At 53.2% G+C, this 21538-nt stretch overlaps 8 protein-coding genes and 1 non-coding gene across 9 annotated transcripts; 4 read left to right on the top strand and 5 right to left on the bottom strand.

The window, feature by feature from the left end:
- Positions 1 to 138: 138 nt before the first annotated feature.
- On the bottom strand, positions 139 to 236 carry J4E88_005392. The gene has a single exon. It is a non-coding gene; the product is annotated as a tRNA-Met (tRNA).
- A 467-nt stretch (positions 237 to 703) lies between these two features.
- Positions 704 to 1847, bottom strand: J4E88_005393 (uncharacterized protein; the record flags this gene model as incomplete). The annotated part of the gene is made up of 5 exons (XM_049399031.1): positions 704 to 1025; positions 1075 to 1140; positions 1192 to 1273; positions 1326 to 1463; positions 1667 to 1847. The coding sequence occupies 5 exons, from the start codon at positions 1845 to 1847 to the stop codon at positions 704 to 706; spliced, it is 789 nt and encodes a 262-aa protein (XP_049254822.1).
- A 238-nt stretch (positions 1848 to 2085) lies between these two features.
- On the top strand, positions 2086 to 4124 carry J4E88_005394 (uncharacterized protein; the record flags this gene model as incomplete). Its single annotated transcript, XM_049399032.1, has 3 exons — positions 2086 to 2098; positions 2149 to 2398; positions 2447 to 4124. The coding sequence occupies 3 exons, from the start codon at positions 2086 to 2088 to the stop codon at positions 4122 to 4124; spliced, it is 1941 nt and encodes a 646-aa protein (XP_049254823.1).
- Positions 4125 to 4338: 214 nt separating this feature from the next.
- Positions 4339 to 5539, bottom strand: J4E88_005395 (uncharacterized protein; the record flags this gene model as incomplete). The annotated part of the gene is made up of 2 exons (XM_049399033.1): positions 4339 to 5216; positions 5266 to 5539. 2 exons carry the CDS (start codon positions 5537 to 5539, stop codon positions 4339 to 4341), a joined length of 1152 nt encoding a protein of 383 aa, XP_049254824.1.
- A 242-nt stretch (positions 5540 to 5781) lies between these two features.
- NUO40 (NADH-ubiquinone oxidoreductase 40 kDa subunit) lies at positions 5782 to 7096 on the top strand (the record flags this gene model as incomplete). The annotated part of the gene is made up of 4 exons (XM_049399034.1): positions 5782 to 5906; positions 5958 to 6007; positions 6058 to 6120; positions 6174 to 7096. 4 exons carry the CDS (start codon positions 5782 to 5784, stop codon positions 7094 to 7096), a joined length of 1161 nt encoding a protein of 386 aa, XP_049254825.1.
- Positions 7097 to 7289: 193 nt separating this feature from the next.
- On the bottom strand, positions 7290 to 8675 carry J4E88_005397 (uncharacterized protein; the record flags this gene model as incomplete). Its single annotated transcript, XM_049399035.1, has 1 exon — positions 7290 to 8675. The coding sequence occupies one exon, from the start codon at positions 8673 to 8675 to the stop codon at positions 7290 to 7292; it is 1386 nt and encodes a 461-aa protein (XP_049254826.1).
- Positions 8676 to 8915: 240 nt separating this feature from the next.
- On the top strand, positions 8916 to 13084 carry J4E88_005398 (uncharacterized protein; the record flags this gene model as incomplete). Its single annotated transcript, XM_049399036.1, has 4 exons — positions 8916 to 9146; positions 9220 to 10259; positions 10307 to 12100; positions 12157 to 13084. 4 exons carry the CDS (start codon positions 8916 to 8918, stop codon positions 13082 to 13084), a joined length of 3993 nt encoding a protein of 1330 aa, XP_049254827.1.
- Positions 13085 to 14051: 967 nt separating this feature from the next.
- Positions 14052 to 15640, top strand: J4E88_005399 (uncharacterized protein; the record flags this gene model as incomplete). The annotated part of the gene is made up of 6 exons (XM_049399037.1): positions 14052 to 14103; positions 14158 to 14250; positions 14297 to 14415; positions 14477 to 14705; positions 14769 to 14869; positions 14918 to 15640. 6 exons carry the CDS (start codon positions 14052 to 14054, stop codon positions 15638 to 15640), a joined length of 1317 nt encoding a protein of 438 aa, XP_049254828.1.
- A 3077-nt stretch (positions 15641 to 18717) lies between these two features.
- J4E88_005400 (uncharacterized protein) lies at positions 18718 to 20445 on the bottom strand (the record flags this gene model as incomplete). Its single annotated transcript, XM_049399038.1, has 3 exons — positions 18718 to 19464; positions 19513 to 19862; positions 19911 to 20445. The coding sequence occupies 3 exons, from the start codon at positions 20443 to 20445 to the stop codon at positions 18718 to 18720; spliced, it is 1632 nt and encodes a 543-aa protein (XP_049254829.1).
- Positions 20446 to 21538: the final 1093 nt, after the last annotated feature.

Genomic DNA, 21538 nt, shown 5'->3' on the forward strand with positions numbered 1-21538 from the left:
GAGTCTGGTCTTAGTTTTGGCTGGTTGCTGTTGCTGTACCTTAAATGCGAAGATGTAAAAAAAAAAGTGCCACTTCTGCACACACACACACATAACAAAGCCCTCTCTCTCTATAGCTAGAGCTCAGCAAAAGGAATCTGCTTCCTGCCAGATTCGAACTGGCGGCCTTCGGATATCTATTGCTGGGAATAGTCATACTCTATGATATGAGACCGACGTGATAACCGACTACACTTGTGGGGTATTAGCGTTTGTTTCTAAGAACGATCTTGAGTTGCGACTTACCCAAGGAAGCTTATTAAGCTGATTACTCATTTGATGGCAATTTTTGAAATTGCGCGGATTATATCGACGTTAATTATGGAATAGACAGTGTTCAAAGGTGGGTAAAGGTCGATGATTTCGTTGGTGGGGCTGAATAGAACATTGGTTGGCATCAGAGGTCTGCAGACTAGTGTGAGTGGGTAGAATCCAATGCGGGGTTGGCGAACCGTGGTAAGCCATAATCATTTATACCTTGGAGAACATTAGAATTATGCCGTATCGCGTGAAGTCTACATATCTGTACAGATACTCTATCTTCCGTATTATGAGTAGCACAGCACACCGTAACCGTGTCGCCTCGTCGTGACGTAGAAACCGAGCAATGCCAAAACGCCGGTAGCAAGTCGACCCACACCATATTACTTCATTCGATCAAAGACTATGGCCCAAGTCGTTGCCCTCCATCCGGAGTTCTATTACTCAGCGGCACGCTCGTTGTTGGCAGGACACCGTATCGGCCGTATGTCTTTTGGTCGACACTGACGTAGTGCGGTAACCTTCCAAGCAAGTTTAGCTTGGTCTCAACCCATCTCAGTATCTTCTCGTGCGGTACGAGGAACTTAATGTATCCGGAAGCCCAGAGGTAGCCGAGGCCTGCGCCGCAAAGATGGCCGACTAGACTGACGTAGGGGACGAGGATGCTGGTCAGGACAATGAGGATCAGGGGCGTTGTCCAGGTGGGGATTTTGTATGGTCCGACGCTGCGAAGAGTTAGTTTTTGGATTGAGAAAAGGGGTCGCGTGATGGTACCTGAAGTACGGGTTCGCCTTGTGTGTTTTCATTACTTCTGCAGACAGAAGGAGGAACACCCATACACTGTTGCTGTTAGCAAGTCCTTATACGATTCTATAAACCCATCTGACATACCTCGCGCCCATCACTGAGGTGTTACTCCTCAGTACATACTTTTCCAACAATGTGTACACGCCCCCAGGTATCGTTCCAAAAGCTGCCGTCTGGTCAGCTTAATATCCATACATGTCACCCAGTTGATATCTTACGCCCAGTGAAAAGCGCCAATGTAACAAGTGTTCCGTATTCGGACTCGAAGCGCTCGATAAGTGGCGTTACGGCGACGAGGTTGAAGATCATGTGGATAAAGTTCCAATGTAGGACGGGAAACAGATTGAGTCGGTGCACTACGAGTGTATTGTATTAGCATTATGTTCATATTGGATCAGACGAAAGTCAAGTGCAACATGTCTCCTGCTACGTTCTCCCCCATCTTCAATACCAGCTCCGTGGGTTCCGCGCCCCATGATGCGCCCACGCCGCGATGCAGGACCAGAACACAAGCACTGTGGCCGACCACGTTCCCCTGGTAGTAACAAAACAAACATACTCTGCGTCAGATCCATCTTGGCCGGCTCCAGGGCGCCAAAGTCCCTAATCCATGGGAAGGGAATCGTTGCAACCCATAGTCCTACAATGGCGGCGACCAGCACTTTGGTGCAGAACGGCAGGCGCAGGATATACGACCGTATACGGGCAGGGCTGATCTGGGGAATCGAGGTCATAGGCATGGTCGGAGCGAGCACGCCGGGCGTTGGTAGAGTTGTTATGCAGGCGCGTGTGTTGCTAAGAGAACAGACACGAAGATTACTATGGGACTAGGGTCCAGAGCCGCGCTAGTGACGATCCTCCCGCTGGAGTCGACTTAGCACCTTCCCAGACGGATATGTGGGATGCTGGGCAGAGGGCAGGTCACGACCCGGTTTTCGCTTTCTGTCCTCTTACATGACGTGCCATTGACGTTCCAACATGGCTCTCTTGTGTGAGTTCTGCTCTGGCGATATGCGACGGACGAACAGCTGACATGGGAAGCCTCGATACTGGCGCTCCGGCAAGATAAACGCCTGCTCAAGCTACCGCCTTACCTCTCCGCGCTCTGCATCATCATTGGAATAGGGTGGCTGCTGGTTCTTCCGCTAAACGACTACTCGCGCAGGACATATGTCTCTGAGAACGCGCTCTTGCCTGGACAGGTACACACCTACTTTACCGGAAGCGAGCACAATGTGTTCCGCGCCTATCGCCATGAGGTCCATGGATTGATAGAGAAGCCTGTCGCTGAGTGCGTATACACTACATAATCTACGAAGAGAGACTAACGAGACAACAGGCGCTCACAGCGACTCGAAGCCATCTTCCGCGAACAGAACCTCAAAGTCGCAACCCAGCACTACAACTACACCGTCTCGAACCAAACAATCGCAAACGAAAATGTCTACGCTATCCTCCAGGGGCCCCGCGCGGATGCCACCGAAGCAATTGTGCTGATTGGAGCTTGGAAGAACATGGCAGACGAGGTCAACAACTCTGGTGTCGCATTGGTTCTTACACTGGCGCGCTACTTCAAGCGCTGGAGTCTATGGAGCAAGGACATCATCTTGCTCATTCCCGGCGACAGCACGATCGGATCCCAGGCTTGGGTCGATGCATACCACGAGGCTCACGATACGCGTTACGTCGAGAGCTTGAAGATCAAGAGCGGGGCACTACAAGGAGCGGTCGCAGTCGACTATCCCGCAGGTCCATGGGGTCACCGATACGATAAACTGCATGTGGTGTACGATGGCATAAACGGTCAACTTCCCAACCTGGATCTGTTCAACACCGCGGTCCAGATCGCCTCCAGCCAAATGGGCATCGGCTGTGTGATCCAACGGATGTGGGACCACAAGGACTCATACAAGGAGCGTCTCCAAACTATGCTTCGAGGCATGCTCTCGCAAGGCGTTGGCCATGCGACCGGACCCCATTCATCCTTCATTCCATACCACGTCGACGCGATTACACTGGTGACAGTCGGAAACGGGTGGCACGACGAGATGTCACTGGGCAAGACGATTGAGTCGCTTTTCCGAAGCTTGAACAACCTCCTTGAACATCTGCACCAGAGTTTCTTCTTCTACCTTTTGTTGCAAGACAAGCGTTTCGTCAGCATCGGCACATACCTTCCCTCTGCCATGCTAATTGCGTTCAACTTCAGCATCGCAGCCATGGCATTGTGGGTAAAGAGCGGACGTACTACGAAGCCCATTGGTAACCCCGCAGCCACAAACCCCAAGAAGGCCCCCGTCGAGAAGCCATCTCCCGCAGACACCAAGGCAAAGGATCCAGAAGTCAAGGAGAAATCTGAAGGTGAAAAGAAGCCTGAACCCGAACAACCAGCAACAGAACTCGTCGAAAAAGACGGCTCCTTGGCCATTGTGCCCATAGCCAGCACAGCGATAACAGAACGCCACCTCCTCTTCCCCCTCATACTCGTCCTCGCCGCCCACGCCTCCGGTCTGATTCCCCTCTACCTCTTCAGTAACTGGGACGCCGACCACCTTCCCAACCTCTTCCTCACAGCCTGCAATGTTACCACGCTCGCCCCGCTCATCATAACCTTCCTCTTCTGGTGGTCTGCTCCCGATGTCCTCACCCCACAAGCTCTCTGCCTATTCCAGTGTTTCTCGTTGCTGCTACTAGGCATGTTCCTTGCGGCACTGGCGACGCTGAACTTTAGTTTGAGTATTTTGGTCGGTGTGCTGTGTGTACCGTTGAGTTATGTACGCAGGAGTGGTAACAATAGCATCACAGGGCTGCAGATGTTGGTTTTGGCCATGACGAATCCCCTCCTTGTTGTGCAGACTGCAACCAAGCTGCTAGGAGTGGGTCTTATGGACGTGCTCACGCAGAGTGCCATTGGATGGCACATTTGGGGCATGTGGACGCAGGTTGTTGTTTGGTTAGTCTGGTTCCCTGCGTGGTTGGTGGGAGCTTTGGTAGTTTCCACTGGGTTCTGGCAATAATGGTCAAAAATGGGTTGTAGCGTATGTCATGTATAAGCAAGAGAGTTGTACGGGGTGTCATGAGTCTTTTCGTTCGTTGACCATCTATGGCCACTATCTATGATTACATCGTATGCACGCGTGTTGCATCAACTGATACATGTCACCCGTCAAGCATTGACATGGCTTCCTCTGGAAGGCGAGTCCTCATCGTCTAGTCGAACGTGCACCTTGTTCAAGCAGCCCAAACATCCTTGCCGACACCCTCGATCCAGTTGCCCAATTGGTTGACACTGGCGTCCCACTCTTTCAACCTCGACCTCATGCCCTCAATCTGCTTCATGTCTAGAACCTTGGGCTGTACCCAGTTGATGCGTGCAATCTCCGCAACCTGGTCAATTTGTCCTTTCAGCAGTCCCAAGCTCAGCGCCTTCATAATCAGGTGCTCAATCTCGTTCGGTTGTACCTTGGTCTCTTGGGAGATTTCGGAGAAGGTCATGGCGCGGTCGTGGGGTGGGCGACGGAACACGGTCTCTGTAAGGGCGGATAGCGAGATCTTCTGGTAGAGGAAGGTCTGGTGCTCTTTGAGGAGCGGAACCTTGGTGATGTTGTTGGAAAGGACGTCGTATGCCATCAAATCGCCGCGGTTGAAGGCGAAGAGGAGATCGCGGAGCCACGCATGTGGGGTGTTGACGAGCGAGTCGAGGATAGGGTGCAGCAGCAACTCTCCGAAGTTGTAGATGGAATCTGAAACGAGGGCGGCAATACTGAGGTCGTAGGCGCGAGACTGGCGTTCGCGCAGCTCCAGGTCGTTAAGGTCGACGCAGGCGAGGAACAGCAGGGCGTTCTTGTAGTATGCGGCGAACTCGTGCTTGGACTTGTAGTACTCTGCGCTTGCGCGGTAGAATGAGGCATGCACGACGGTCTCGACCGAATCGAACGTGTCCAGTATCTGCTCGCACTCGTCGAGCTTCTTCTTGGCACCCTCCTCGTCTTTTAATTGTAGCTGTATGCTGGCGGCGGCGACTGTGGCGTATACGTAGGCGTCTTGTGAGGCGGGCTTGTTGACGCTCTTTGCGAGGTCATTGACAAAGGTGAGGCGTTCCTTGTCGTCTGTGAGAGTCAGCTGCTGTGTATTTTCACCCCGCATGGCGCATCCTACCCTTGTACTGTGAGGCTGTGTTGAGTCCCAAGGTGACGAGCTTCAGCTGGTTGATCTTGTTTGCGAAGCTCTTGATGAAGGTCTCGAAGAAGGGTATCCGCTGCTTGGCGCTCTCTGGGTGGTCGAAGAACTCGATGAGCTTGTCGGTAAGCTCGTGCCATAGCTTTCGCTCCCAAAAGTCCTCAAAGGCGATGAAGTATTCCTGGAGTTCCTCGGGTGCCTCGTCCCGCGCATCGCCTAGAAGGTTCGGGATCGTGTCCGTGTCCATGGCCATGATTGCCGATTATGAAGTTTCGATGGTAGGTGAGGGAGCGGGTATCGGGTGTAGAGTTGGTGGAGGTGTTCACGGAGCTGGGCTGTTGGTGGCGAGTGCGGGACGTGTTGCTCTGATGGCGTTGCGGCGGAAGCTACGATTAGCGCATAGCGCCAAGACCAGCAACCACGGACGTTGATGCGTCCCAGCGGCATCTCCAGCAGCTCTCTTCGACATATCCGCCGCCATTGAACGCCGCCAACATGCTGCCACTCCGCTGCGCTCGGTCGCCAGTGGCGCTGTCGGCGCAAATGCCCTTGAAGCGTGTCGCCAACTTCTCTACGTCCGTCCGCCGACAACAACTCAACTCGGACGTCAGGATAACTAGGTTCGCCAGACTCGTCCCCGCGCCGCCAAATACACGCTGACCATAGCACAGGACTGGAAAGCCCATCTTGACTGTCTCCGGCGGACGTTCCTCGCTCGGAGGTACGCTGCGACCCGCGCCGGCGTGCTATACCAACGCTCACACATCACAGGATACACCGCGACCGTCTTCGGAGCCACTGGATTCTTGGGACGATACATTGTGAACCGACTGGGTGCGTGGAAGCGATTGGGCAGCGGAGGGACATTGCGCTAACGACGACAATAGCCCGATCAGGATGTACAGTGGTGGTCCCCTTCCGGGAGGACATGGCAAAGCGTCACCTCAAGGTCGCCGGAGATCTGGGCAGGGTTGTCTTCATCGAGATGGATCTCCGAAACACTGCATCGATTGAAGAGAGCGTACGACACTCTGACATTGTCTACAACCTCATTGGTCGCGACTACCCCACCAAGAACTTCGACCTGGAGGACGTACATGTCCATGGAACAGAGCGCATTGTGGATGCCGTCGCCAAGTACGACATTGACCGCTTTGTTCAGGTCTCCTCGCACAGCGCACGCCTAGACTCACCCTCCGAGTTCTACCGCACCAAGGCTCAGGGAGAGCAAGTAGCACGCTCCATCTACCCCGAGACCACCATTGTTCGACCTGCGCCCATGTTCGGTTTCGAGGACCGTCTTCTCCACCGCCTAGCCTACCCGTCAAACATTGTCACCTCTAACAACCTAGAGGAGCGCATCCGCCCCGTCCATGTCATCGATGTTGGCATGGCTCTCGAGCGCATGCTCCACGACGACACCACCGCCGCCCAGACGTACGAGCTGTACGGCCCCACTGAGTACTCCATGGCCGAGATCAACGAACTCGTCGAGAAGGAAGCCATGAAGCCGCGCCGCCATGTCAACATTCCCAAGCGCCTCATGAAGCCTATTGCACACTACGCCAACAAGCTTCTCTGGTGGCCTATCCACTCGGCCGATGAGGTTGAGCGCGAATTCATTGACCAGATTATTGACAAGGATGCGAAGACATTCAAGGACCTGGACATTGACCCCGTTGAGCTGAAGAGCTTGACCTTTGAGTACCTCAAGGGTTACCGAAGCTCAAATTACTATGATCTACCCCCCATGAGCGAGAAGGAGAAGAGGGAAGAGAAGAAGTACCTGCACGTCCTTGACGACCAATAGACGGGTATTAGCATAGTTTAAGGGTTATGGAAAATCTTGTAAATATCTGTGCCCCTATGCTGGGCGGACATGGTCGTTAGAATCAACATGTTTTCGTTTGTGCCTGTTACTTCAATCCTGTGGAAAGAAGATCGTATTTTCAGAGTGGGGTATCAAATGCAGGTGCGCTAAATGCTATCATAAGAACTCTCGTTCATGCAGTCCGCGGTTCATCCTTCTTTTCCGCCAATCTCTCCAGGTACCGCCTCAGCAAAGCTTCGGTACTCTCCGGATCATCCCTATCCCTGCGCTCGTCCCAATGCCGGTAGAATTCGAGCACAACCTCGACAGCGATAAGTGCGATGATAGCCCACTCAAGCCTCAATCCATGTTTTTCACTCAACTGCTCTCTCAGCACACTAGCAATCTCTTGTGCAAATCCAATCTTCTCGTTGAGCACTTTGATACGTACTCCGACATCCAAAGCCCGCCCAACTTGATCGTAGTACTCGCCGAGCCCTAACTCGTGCCGCGAGTCCCAGAAGATGTCGGGCATGCTGTCGGTGAGCTCCGAGTAGAGATTCAGCTGAGCGCGAAGAGAGAGTAGTTCGCCCGTTTTGCGCAATATGAAGGATCGCGTGAATGGAGCGCTGCGCCGAGGGGAGAAGGTTTTGGAGGAGGCTAGCATATTGGGGATCTCGCGCGTCGAATGCTGGTAAGCGGATAAGAGGGTTTCCAGGACGGCCAGCTTGGTGCTACGGGCAAGACCAGAGGAGAAGGCAATCTTTGCTAGAACAGTGTCTACTTCGTGCCGTTGGTCGGTCGTGTTGGAAGGCTCGTCCAGAGGAGATGATGGCGGGCTATCGGATACTGGCTCTGCTTTTGTGCCAAGGACGATGGTATCGCCGACTACTTCACTGGTCTCTTTGCTTGGGTCTTCGAGATAGTCCAAGTCTTCTGTCTCGAGCAAGTCCAGATGTGAGCCTTCAGCAGCCGCTGGTAGCACTTGGTTGACCAGCTTCAACGCTTCTCTTTCTCGGACATTCCATGTCACCACGGTGCCAGACGGAAAGATGAAGATGTCGCCCTGTTGAAAGTCCTTGACCTCTGACGGCCGGTCGGAAGTCTGGACATGTATAACTTGCGGATATAGGCCAGTCTGGAAGGGATCGAGTTCGTAACCCTGGGCTTTGACAAGTCGAGCGGCGGTGGCAATGTCGTAAGTTTCGGCAGCGCAGTATGCGGTCACCGTCTTGGTTTCGGCGTCTGGATCTATGAAGCGGGTTCTTCCTCTTGACTTGACAAACGCCCGGGATCTCTGCGCCTCGACTGCGATGCTGCGCAAAGACGTCTTGCCAGCATTTTTCCGCGCGCCCTTGCGATCTGGCTTTTGCTGCGTCTCATTTGCGACCTCTTCCTTCAGTGCCGCCTCGTCCTGCTTCTGAGTGAAGTCTATCTTTTTCTCATGTCTGCTTGTCGTCGAGAATAGTGGGTTTGCGGGGGTGCGCAACAACGACTGGGCGTGTGGAAGAGTCAGCGGGCGGCGCGCAGCAAGACACCGTGTCAAGCCATTTAATGCGTGTTTTTGAAGAGCTGTCATCACCGGCGCAAGTGTGGCTCGGACATAATTCGCAGCAACGGGCGGCGAGGCAGGGCGATGGATCTTGAAAATGGTGGAGCAGTGCGGAGGAAAGCTAGACCCTTGCAAGTCCGCGGGAATGGCTTGGCCAGCATCATAGGCCTAGATCGACGCGGGCATCGACTGCAACAACACCTCCATCTCCACGCGCCGGAGCTTCCCCAGGTCTCTACCACGCCCGCCGCAGCTCATGCCGCCAGCATGGCTGCGGAAAACACCCCCGACGAACCGCGTACGCCTGCGCGCGACCCTCACCCCGTCGACCAGGTAGCCAGCGAAGCGAAAGCCAGCGCCGAGCACGACTCCGACGATGAGGACGACGAGGTCGAGGAAGAGCCCAAGCTCAAGTACAGCCGCCTGACAAGGGACTTGGGGCCCGTCTACCGCAATGGCGACGCGACAGCTACCTTCATGGTCGCGGGGGACAAGATGGTACGGTCATAGCTCCATGCTTCATGCCCACGACAGGCGCACGCTGCCGAGTGAATGCTAAGATTGTATGTAGATAGTAGGAACCCACAATGGCAACATACATGCGCTGAGCATACCCTCGTTCCAAGTCCTGCGAACCTACAACGCGCATCCTGCTGCTTCCGTCACCGCACTCTCCGTATCGCCTCTACTAGCTTCCCAGCCCTTCGTGCCCACAGCTTCAGACCTCCGCTCAGCAGACCAGACCAATGCATCGACCAGACGAACCGATTCTCCAGCAGGCAATGCATCCTCCCCTCGGACGCCGCGTCAGGCCCAAGTGCCATCGACACCTTCCAATCAGATCTACATAGCTTCGTCATCTATCGATGGGCACGTATGTGTGTCTTCACTCATCGACCCCAAGGATGTCACGCTACGCAACTTTGGTCGCCCTGTACAGGCGGTGGCGCTGTCGCCTGACTACAAGAACGACCGCTCATACCTATCGGGAGGCTTGGCTGGCGAGCTTATCCACACAGTCGGAGGTCCAACGGGTGTGCGTTCCAATGCCAACACCAGCTCAGCATCGCAGACAGCTCAAGGATGGCTTGGAGCAATAGGACTAGGCGGGCACAGTGGAAAAGATACCGTTCTGCATGCAGGAGAAGGTACTATAACCGCCATCAAATGGTCTCTTTCTGGCAAATTTGTAGCCTGGTCCAATGAGCACGGCATTCGCATCATGCGCACCGATCTTCACCTCGATAGCGCTGAGTCCGAATACGCCTGGAAAAGGATTGGTTTCATCGAAAAGCCGAACCGTCGAATATGGCAAGAGATGGCTGGTGTGTGGAAGGCGCGCATAGAGTGGATTGACGATCGATCGCTTGAGTCTGACGACGATGCGATATTGAGCATGAACGGACATCACCTTGCTGATAAACCCGAGGCCACCTTACCACACAACCGCTCACCACAGGCCACCAAGGACGCGAAGCCTCCGAAGAAGTTCGAAAAGCTCATCATAGGATGGGGGGATGCCGCATGGGTCGTTCACATACAGCCAGGTGGAGCTGGCGTCGGCCGCAACGTCGGTGAGAGATCGGTCGGAAGCGCCGAGGTGGTCCATTTGTGCGTCCCTTTTCTCCTACTACCTACGTCTTGCTAACTAGATCTAGCCTTCGTTTCGACGACTGTATTGTTTCTGGCATTTCGCTCTATACCCCTTCTTTGCTTCTTGTTCTTGCATACCGGACACGCGACGACGATGACAATCCAGTCTCTGGGCCCGACACAACTCCCAGAGGGGGGCGACACCGTCGCACAAACGGTCTTTCTCCTGAGCTCAAACTCATTGATGCCGCGACCTCGGACGAGGTTGAAGTTGACTCTCTGACCGTCAGCCGATTCGAAAGCTTATCTGCTGCGGACTATCATTTGGGCACGTTGTATGTGCCACACCCCAAGACGATGACACCTGCACAAAGAAGTGCACTGGAAGCCATTGGTGGCGGGATATGGGATGTTGGCGCTGCTACCGCTCGCATATTCAGCTCTGGGGCAAGTGTGATGAACCTTCCCATCGGTTCTGATAAGCCGCCGTCGAGAGCGCCTTCCATGTCATCAGCAAGCGCTGGAAATGCTGCTGGCTCAATATCGGGCAAGCGCCAACAACAGGCACACCCAAACGCTGCAACCGCGGGTTTGAAGGTCTTCATACAGAGCCCCTATGACTGTGTACTGGCCATAAAACGAGAGCTGTCTGATCACTTCCAATGGGAACTCGAGCATGAAAACTACAAAGATGCGTGGGAGCTTCTGGAGGACCATCCCGAGATCATCGCGTCCGTCTCTCAGCCATCGTCAGACGGCTCAGATGCAGGTACCCCAACAAAGCAGCAGGGAAGCTTACACGAGTTCTTTGCCGATGACAGCGAATCTCAAACGACGCTGTCTGCTACAAAGGCGAACCAAAATTCTGCAGTCGAAAAAGAGAAGCGTCGTATTGGGGACCTCTGGGTACAACAGCTTGTTAGCGCTGGCGAATGGAAACAGGCAGGCAAAGTTGCTGGTCGCGTACTCGGCACCTCCACACGATGGGAACATTGGGTGTGGAAGTTTGCACAAACGAACCACTTCAACGAAATCTCACCTTATGTTCCAAAGAAGCCCATACAACCTCCACTACCTTCAATGGTATACGAAGTGATACTGGGCCACTACATCATACATGATCGCATACGCTTCAAGCATTTGCTCGAAGATTGGGATCCTGACCTGTTCGACATCAACAGTGTTATTGAGGCAATCAAGAGCAAACTCTCTACCGGCGACGTCACGGAGGATTCTATCGAGGGCGACATACAAGGTCGAGACTGGCGGATATTGCAAGACGGTCTTGCGAAATTGTTCCTTGCCAGTGGTAGGCAAAGAGAGGCGCTACGCTGCTACATCCGCTTGCAAAATGCGGAAGCAGCAATGACTCTAATACGAGACTTTCACCTTGTAGAAGCCGTACGCGACGATATCCCGGGCTTCATCATGATGGGCGTCTCGAAAGAACAGATGAAGTCTGCGTCCACGAAATTAGAGGAGCTAGAAGAAGCGTCAGCGGAAGCCATCGACGTTCTCGTAGAGGAGGGCTGCCGGGGCACCATTCCCGCAAGTGACGTCGAAAGTCAACTGCAAGCGAAAGGCCCGTCGTTCAGACCATTCCTACACTTCTACCTACGAAAACTCTGGAAGCCAGAAACGCATGAGCGAACAGCCAAGACAGCTAAAGAGAGAGTGGCTGAGGATCGTCTAGCAGCCGACGGAAAGCTCGTTGCAGAAGAATTCGCGGATCTCATGGTGGAATTGTTCGCAGAGTACGATCGACCGCTATTGATGGAGTACCTGCGCAGATCTCAAAGTTTTGATTTGAGCAAAGCTACCGCGGAGTGCGAGAGAAGAGAGTACACTCCAGAACTTGTGTAAGTCATTGGCTGTTCGCGCTACATCACTTTCCACGTTTGCTAACCTACTGTAGGCACATCCTCTCCAAGACCGGTCAAACCAAACGTGCTCTTTATCTGATCATTGAGAAGCTCTCCGACGTTAGCTTCGCTATTTCGTTCGCTAAAGAGCAAGATGATCCCGATCTTTGGAACGACTTGCTGGATTTTTCTATGGATAAGCCTCACTTCATCCGCGGTCTGCTTGAAGAGGTCGGAACAGCAATCGATCCAATCAAGCTCGTCCGCCGTATCCCTGAAGGCCTGGAAATCGAAGGGCTAAGGGATGGCATTGGTCGCATGGTGCGTGAGTATGAAATCCAACACTCTATATCAGAAGGTGTCGCAAGAGTCCTCCGGGGCGAGGTAGCAGCCGGTATGGACACGTTGCGTGCCGGTCAGAAACGGGGTGTCAAGTTCGAAGTCATACCATGTGACGGCGAAGGCCACAAAAAGCATCGCCATGCAAAAGGACAGATCGACATTGAGTCTAAAGGCATCGACCCCGTCTCCGCGGCAAAGGCTACGGCCAAGGCAGACAAGAAGACAACGGCGGCATCTTCCACAACTAACGCACCGAACATCGACCCCGCCCCTGCGGAAGCTCCTCAAGGCGAGGCACCGCCTGGCCATTGTGTAGGTTGCCACCGTCCTTTCACGCTTCCTACTGCCGAAGAAGAGACCGCCACTGTTGAGGGTGGCCCTATGCCCTTGTCTCGCGACACGCTCGTGGGCTTTGCATGTGGTCACGTCTTCCACCTCACTTGCCTACTACCCAAGACAAGTGCTAGTGCCAGTGTTGCGGCTGGTCTACAACAGCAGCTGGCCACCGATGCCGAGGATATCGGTGGTAGGTGGACAAGGAGTGTCGGCGCAAAAGTAGCGCATGCTCATGTCATCAAGAGTGCAGTTGGCCGGGGGTGTGTAGTATGTCGCGAGAAGGAAGTAGTCAGTGAAGAATGAAGATGATAGATGATTGGATTGTTCGAGGCGGTGTATATATCAGAGATATTTGGATATTTGGACAGTACGGATGTGTACTGGGGTGAACCACATACTGTAACATTATATGACAAGTGATAGGCTTACGAGCGGAGCATTGCATTGAAGGCGTCGGAAGCCACTCACACGGCTACGTATGTATGGGAATGTTGAATCAGCGTCCAATCAAACTGGGCTTCGACAATGTAATTCTGCCTGCTCTGCTGCTATCAGTCATTTTTGTTCGTCCTCTTGGGAAGTTTCGGCACATGGATCGATGGCTGCGCTACCATGGGCAAAGGGCGTGGAAGAGCACAACGCTAGCCAGATGTCTCATAATCCTACTCGACGATGTTTCCTGAAAAGGAATGTTGGAAAAAGCTGTTGAAGACGGCGAGAAGGGCGCAGTGACACGCATGAGGGTGAGGGGTATGGAAGGGCGCGCACTTGACATCCTAATAGTATTACCAAATTCACGTGATAGACAATCTATCTGAACTGTAAATCCGTGGATATGTAGCTCCACATAGGTTGAAGATACTCACACACATAGTGGCACGTGAGTGGTCAACTTGGTAGAGTACGGACGATGGCATGCCAGCACGATAAGCAGGGTTGAGCCTATCAGATGCAGGGTGAAGCTCAGCATCGCATTTTTTTCTGTCTTCAACTTCACACAAATGCTGCAACGATCACCCGAGATCGATTGTGAAGAAGCACTCCATCGCGCTCACGACTTGGGGTTGTTACTGCCAGCGCATGTGTAACAACAGACTACCCTATACCCAAAAGAGTATCGGTGACGCACTAGCTAACGCCGGTGAATCTCCGGATGGTCAGTTGTTCGCATCAACACTCCAACAACCTCCAGTTTGCGCCTCTCTGCACAGCCCTCCGCAGCCTTCATCGCTGGAGAGGATGATTTTGGCAAGAGACCCGCGACTACGACATGGCATTTGAGGTGTCGTATGATCTCGAGAATGAGCAACAATTCTGGGATGGTGAGCGCGCCTCGCAACCCCACCAACAGCAGCCTCGACTAACACGCTACACAGAACTCGACGATATAGTCTCGACGCGCTGTCACCAGCACGACATCATCGACAACTCGCTCCGATCATTTCTTAATGTCACCACCAACTATAGATGTACGCATCTCCGACCTCTGCCATGACCAGCGTTGACCACGACTAGCCGAATACCTCCAAACCGATTTCAGCGTTGCCAAATGCATATTTCGCATGCTCGAGGGCGAACTCTTCGCTTCCAACAAGGAATATGTGCGGCGGCAGATAATATATTGCCTCTTGCAGGTACGTTGGCGCATGCCTTGTCTTATGGCCGCTGTTCGAGCGAGGCTGACGAGTATGATAGGAAGACGATAACCCTACCCTCCACATAGTCGCCGCATTCCTCCTATATGATGGCCGCAATAGCAAAGACGACGACATCTTTGACATGATGCACTCGGAGGGCACATTTGCTAGGCTTGTTGAGTTGGTACAAACGCAGAGCGTGCAGGAAGAGACTACCGTGCATCAACTACTCCTCCAATTGCTTTACGAATCTTCACGAGTTCAACGGTTGACGTGGGACGACTTCGGTATGGCTACAACATGACTGGTTTTCCTCTCAACCAGAGCGACTGCTGACCCTAGATGTGTAGCGGCGGTGAATGACGCTTTCATCCTCTATCTGTTGGAGATCATAGAAGGTGCCTCTGATGACGCTGACGACCCGTACCACTATCCTGTGATACGCGTTTTGGTACGTCTGCATACACATACCATCGACTATTAGCTAACACTGAGACAGCTGGTTTTGAACGAGCAGTACCTTGTGGCCTCCACTAGCCGTCATACCGACGGCCGGCCTGGCATAACGAACAGGGTCATCAAAGCTATCTCGACGCATGGCTTGACATACAAGACTTTCGGGTGCAATCTGATTCTCCTTCTGAACAGGGAGTCGGAGACGTCCCTTCAGCTTCTAATTCTCAAAGTGCTTTATCTTCTGTTCGGCAACCCTTCTACTGCCGAATACTTTTATACCAACGATCTTCATGTCTTGGTCGACGTCATTCTCCGGAACCTCATAGACCTACCCCACGACTCAGCCGCGGCAAACGCATTACGACATACCTACCTCCGAGTTCTGCACCCCATTCTTATGCACAGCCAGATCAGCAAGCCACCTCACTATAAGCGTGACGAGCTACTGCGGCTCCTTCATCTACTTGTCACCAGCGGCAACCATTTTGCACCCGTTGACGAGACTACCGTGCGACTTGTGAACCGATGCACCAGTGTGCACTGGTTACAGCCTCCAGCTGCTGCCGCGGGGGACGGCACGGCCAACGGTCATAGTACCACACAGTCTCCAGTTGACCATGTGGCGAGTGGTCAGAAAGAGTACGCGCGACGAGCGCTGGGCATGACCGTGCAAGGTAGCAGCGAAAGTTCTACGAGTGTCTTGGAGATTGCAGAGCACACTGCGCAACCTGGTGTACAAACGCCGAGTATGTCGAAGGTGGCGTAGTAACACATTAGAATGTTCGGGAGCTTTGTTAAGCGACAGGCGTCTTGCAGTCATCATTACTGGTTACGTGGAGTCTGGAAATGTCCTTATCAGCGATTACAGATATCCACACATCAGTGGGGGCCTTTGCATACTTGCATGGACGGAGTCTGGGCATGTTTAGCGTTCTGTCACTGATCATGTATCTGGTTTCACTTTGCGATCACATCGATGTCGTCGGGTGACGCGTCGCTATCTTCGATCTTGCTTGTCTCTAATGTATGTCATCAAACTGCTGTCATCTCCATCTACGTGATTGACACAGCGCTTGCACAAGCAGATTGAAGTCTTGGTCGGGAGTCCTGAGCCACAGATTCCGTATAGCCAAGCAGCGATTTTACGATTCAACTGTACATGCGCATCCAGACGCTTCACCGTCATATGACTGTTTCTAGCCCAAATGCGAATCCGATCTAGACTATAAATCTGTCCTCACTATACTGATCAGCATTGCGCAATGCAGCCAAGCTTGCCGCGCTACTTGGTATATGTACATCGACATCATGTACCTGCTCCCGAAACAGGAGACATCAAATGCCACCAACCACCTTCACGCACCAATATCTCTGGTGCGACGACCACGCACGGCGTAGTGCCTACCGGATACAGATTTCGCGCCGATGCCAATCTAATCATGTACCATGGAGACCCTGGGCCCCGCTCTCACCGCAGGATGAGCTGCCGCGACAAGACGAGCGGATTGCTTGGCTTCCCGCTATATAGATGAGCCACAGCCGCTGCAAGTGCAATGCCAAGACTGTGAAGGAAGGTCAAGACGGAACGAGGGAATTTTGCATCGCTTGTTTGGGCTAAGGCTTGCTTGTTGTTTATCCTCGAGGGGGGGCATGTACTTCTCGGCTTGGGCACTCCGGTGGTGGCTCAGCAGGTGTATCATTGTGGATTTCCCTCAGAGCCGCTCTTCTGGGACAAGTCTTGGAAGTTGTGCTAGACTTGTTATGACTTTGGGAATCTGGTTCGCTTTCCATTCTACCGAAATGCCAAGGAACCTTGGAAGTAGACGACCGCATCGGAATGGCATCGACGTTGATCAGCAGCATACTAGACTACCCCAGAGATGCTAACATGACTCTCATCTCTTCTCCAGATGCGTTGGTGGTCAGTGTGACTTCCGCTCAAAGCGCCACAGCCATGTAACTACCCCAATTTTCCCCCGTTACATCGCCCGCCATGGCACGCATCTTGTGTTCCACAGCAAAAACTCTCTCATCCCGTTTGGGACTCTACTAATTCTGTGTTTTCCGGCTATCTGTTCAGGTAACATTGCACGCGTCCGCGGAACGTACCAGATTCACAAACAACTGTGGAACCAGCGCAGCAGCGTACAGATGACCACACCTCCCAACATACCCATTACGAACCAAATCATCCAATATCGTGGTTCCCAAGCGCCAAGATACCGGAATCTCGGCCCATGCGTTTCGACCGCAAGATCAAAGGTGGATGCGATAAGTGCGGTAATGCAGGGATGGTCTTAATCATCCCAAGATATTGAGGCTGGTCTTCAGCCTCCCACCTGGCATCTGACTAGTGCTTCCTTGATGCGAGATGGAATGCAAGTGATGGAAGAATACTGCTATGGGTAAATATTGCGCATATGCGCAAGGTTTTACCGGCACCCCACAGGCATCTGCCCCTTGCTGCAACGAAGCAATGCCTTGAACCTGGGCGTTGTCACTCTGGGTGGGCTTGCGTGCATTCAATTCTTGGGCTGACGACTTCGGTATTCCTCTCCGTTCTGTTCCGAGACAAGAGATCAGTGGTCTACGATCACGGGTGTAAGCATGTGTACATTGCCAATATACCGTCTCCAGTCTTTTGAGTACCTGAGATACTACACATTCCTTAACAGGACGAAGAATGTGTGACCTTGCGTCGTCCCAAGATCCGGTCTCGACCACGGAACTCGAGCGGTGCCAACGAAAAGGTTCGATGTTTGGCTATGTGTCACCACCTCAACGTTCGGTACCACAGAAACGTCAGGAACCGCCCATTGTTCTCGAAGCACAAGATCGCCTGGCCAGAATTTGCGCATAGATGCTGAAAGTTACTACAGCGCATCGCGGGCTTTGTCGATCGATCGCTGCCATTCCGATGCAGTGGTAGACCAAAGGTGGCTGAGTACATTCACGACACACCACGCCAACGAGAATGCGACACGTCCATGTATGTCATCAAGGAGAATTAGGCACCGGCCCAGCTGCCTTTCGGAAGAAGACACTGTACGCTAACACTGCCCTCAAAGCAACACTAACGAAGTCGTACATGAGCGCTTCTAAACCTTCGCACCTCGGAACTTACTCCTTCGAAAATGCGAAACGCAGCTTCTGCACATCGATCAAGTTCCAGATTGCGATCTTCACAGAACCGGGATCTACAGGACGTGCTTTTGCGGAAGTTCAAACTGCCGAGCCGGAACAGTGATCAATTTGAACCATTGCGACGGGACTTGATGATGAACTCGTGATGTGTGCACGTAATTTGAGGGGTTTATCTTGTCCGTGGGGCGCTTACAGCGTGGCAGCCCAAATGTGACGGAATGGAATGGTGTGGAAACTTGAGCAAGTGGAGCGGTGAAGGACCGCGCGGGACATCTGGATTCTCGGAAGCAGGCGGCGCGCTCTTTCTAGAGTAACATGTCCAGACGATGTATCACAATTGATGATGAGAGTCAAAGTAGAAAATCATGGTTTTGGTTCTATGCGTTATAGCTCGTAAACTGATGCTCAACCCTGATCGAGGGAGCTCCCTGCGCCTACGTTTGCCTTGGATCGTAATTCAAGACGGAAAGTTTTGGTCGGTGGGAACCCTCGATGTCCTCCGTGAAGAAAGTCTAGCAGAAAATAGTACCGAAAGCGGCTGAACATGTATAGAGCCCAAAGCAAGAAATGAAGAACCCTTTCGCGCTAAGACGAATGTAAAGCAGTCATAACCTCGTTAGGTGATGCTCCAGACGCCTTGCAGAAAACACAAACAAGGAAATAACACAAATATCAAGCCACCGAGTATAGGGGAAGCTGCTAAACCATCCTGCCAGCATCATTTTGGGTGTCAGAAGAAGTACGCAGTGAGCCTGCGTTGCTGGGCACTCGGGTAGGGGCCTGTGATAGAGGGTCAGGTGAATTGGGGTCACTGGCCCTGCGCTTCTCGGTTGTCTCGGCTTTGCTCAGTCTGCGCGCGATTGCCTCCTTCGCATGTTCGCCGTTGTCGCATGGTAGATACCACCGGGATACAGCCATGCAGATACACGAGAGCATCAGGTTGGCACCGGACCACATCTGGACGGTGATGTAGGTGTTGTATTGTGTGATGAGATGACCAGCAATGACGGGACCGGCGAGAGCTGGGATGGCAGCAAATGTGTACATCATACCAGTCCAGTGACCAAGCTTCTTCTTTGCGAAGTGAGTAGTGCCAGGCGCGGTGTAGGAGCAGTTGAGAATGTTGCCGATGGACGCAGGAGGAAGGCCGATAACCATGCCGGAGAAGATACCGAAGACGACGCAGAAGGCAATAGCATCGGTCTCTGATCCAGCTAGTGTCCAGAGAACCAGTGTGAGCATAGATGCGGTGAACTGGGAGCCGATGTGCATGTTGAGGGCGCCGACCTTGTCCGAGAAGTGAGCGAGGAGCATCCGTCCGACAGTCGAAGCTCCATTCATGATGACTAGGAGCCAGAAGGTTTGAAGGGGTTTGTCGGTCGTGTCGGCAGGGCTTACTGATGAGCCGGTACGGTCACGGGTGCCAAAGCCACGCACTGATGCCCACTAGACATTGTTAGCTACAAGCATGAGAAACAGTGTAGGAATACTGACCTCTTCAAGGTTGAAGAAGACTGGGTAGAAACCAAAGAACATAAAGGCCACGGCTGCAGTGAACCAGCACCAAGCCTTGTTCTTGAAGGCCTCGGTATCGAACCAAGTCCTGAGCTTGCCCCAGCTCTTCGGCTCGTGGTGCTCGTGGGCTGGGTCTGGAGTGCAGAAGATGAAAGAGTAGATGCAGGTCACTGAGGTGAGAGTCGCGACATAGCGTACTGCATTGTTGAAACCGACCGATTGAATCAGGAAGCGGAGCATGCTGGGGTAGATCACGCCTGCTACACTGGCACCGCAGGCGACATAGCCTACAGCTAGACCTCTGCGCTTGGGAAACCATGTTGAAGCAACTGGGAGAGAGTCAGTACAGGCAATTCACGGGATCAATCACCACGCACCTTGAGAGCTGGAGACAAAGAAGGTTCCCATGCCCAAGCCCACTACGAGGCCTTGGGTTGCCCAGATTGGACCGAAGCTTCCAATGGCCTCAACATCGCTGGGGTGTGCGACAGAGAGCATGAAAAGCCCAAAGGGCACAAGGAAAGTGCCACAGCCGATGACTTTGCGTGAGTGCCCCGCATCCAAGAGGCGTCCAACGACGTTGGAAAGCAGGAGCACAATGAAGGACTGAGTCGATCCGATCAGGTTCAGTTCGAGCTGGTCAACACCTCGCAGTGAGTGGCCCACATAGTACGAAGACCACGTGCCGTAGGCGTTGACAAGACCCCACGAGTTGAACATGAGAAAGAAGCAGCCCAGCAGACAGGCGTAGGCACGCCATGACTGCGGCCAGTTGGGTTCGTCAAGTGTGTCGACACTGGCATGTCGGGATTCGTCTCGCATCGAATTGGTCGCAGTTGGTGCTTCGGAGAGTGGCAGCGTTCCTTCGCTGTACTGCCGACTCTCTTTGTATGAAGATTTGGTAGGTGGCATGTTGGCGGTGTTTACTGGAGATGCGGGCCGTGAGGTGAAGGCGGAAGGAGCAATCAGTTATCTGAAAAGGTGTTTGACGATGACGCGATAAGATGCTCAACACGGACAGCACGTGTTGGAGGGGAAGCGCTCAAATAGACGCACTGGTGAAAAGGTACGGAAACGATCAGCTGTCAAAGCGGCGGAGATGAGGCTATAAGTACGGTACTCATGTGGAAGCAGGCATGGGATATGGGGAACGAGCCCAAGGCTTAGATTGATAGAGGGTTCTTTTACGGCTCCACTTCGTTAAGCACGCGCGTAACCCCCATGTAGAATGTGGCTGGCTCCTCCCGTAGTGACGTGGTAGTCAAACGGGTCGTGTAATGGGGCAATGGCAGTAGCAACGCACAAGCAACGCAAGGGTGCAAGCCCAAGAGAAGCCAAGGCAATACGGGCGTCTGAACTCCGCCGGCAGCAGGGTATACTTCATTACTCTTTTAGATGGTTCAAATGCCCGGCGGCCCAAAGGTTTAGTGCGCCGCGTTAATCCGGTGTGAGAGCGATCGGCGGTCGTGGATTCTCCGGAGCATCTCGCGTTTGGACTTCCCCACGCTTACTCGTTGTCGTGAAAACATGCCAACCATGCCGGCTCCAAGGGAGGCATGCTTTGTCTCTAGTGACCTCATTTGTTACAAAGCTGGGCATCGCCACCCCTTCTTCCTCAACGAGCGTAACAACAAACGGGATTGGAACGCACTGGGCAAGACTACCACGGTACGTAGACGCCGCATGCCCTATCCCACAACCGCGTGTGCGGATGTCGAGATTGCTCATAGGCTGTGCGTTCTTGGCTTGTTCCACCAAAACGAAGTTGCCGGTGGGCATAGACATCTGGTAGGCGATTATAGGGGTTGAGGCGCCTGACAAGGTTGGGTGAAATAGCGGAGCGGGCCCCCGACCCTTGGCGTAGTATCAGCGGGCGAGATGTGATGAGTGATGAGGCTCGATTGGGTCGGCATGCCAAGAATGTGCTCGAGTAGTGATGTACGAATTCCGCCTTGGCCGGCCCAGTTATATTGCAAGGGTCAAGAATGAGTACTCTCGCGGTGAC

This window comes from Alternaria novae-zelandiae (genome assembly GCF_023758075.1).
Source record: "Alternaria novae-zelandiae strain BMP 2774 chromosome Unknown scaffold_10, whole genome shotgun sequence".
Lineage (NCBI taxonomy): Eukaryota > Fungi > Ascomycota > Dothideomycetes > Pleosporales > Pleosporaceae > Alternaria > Alternaria novae-zelandiae.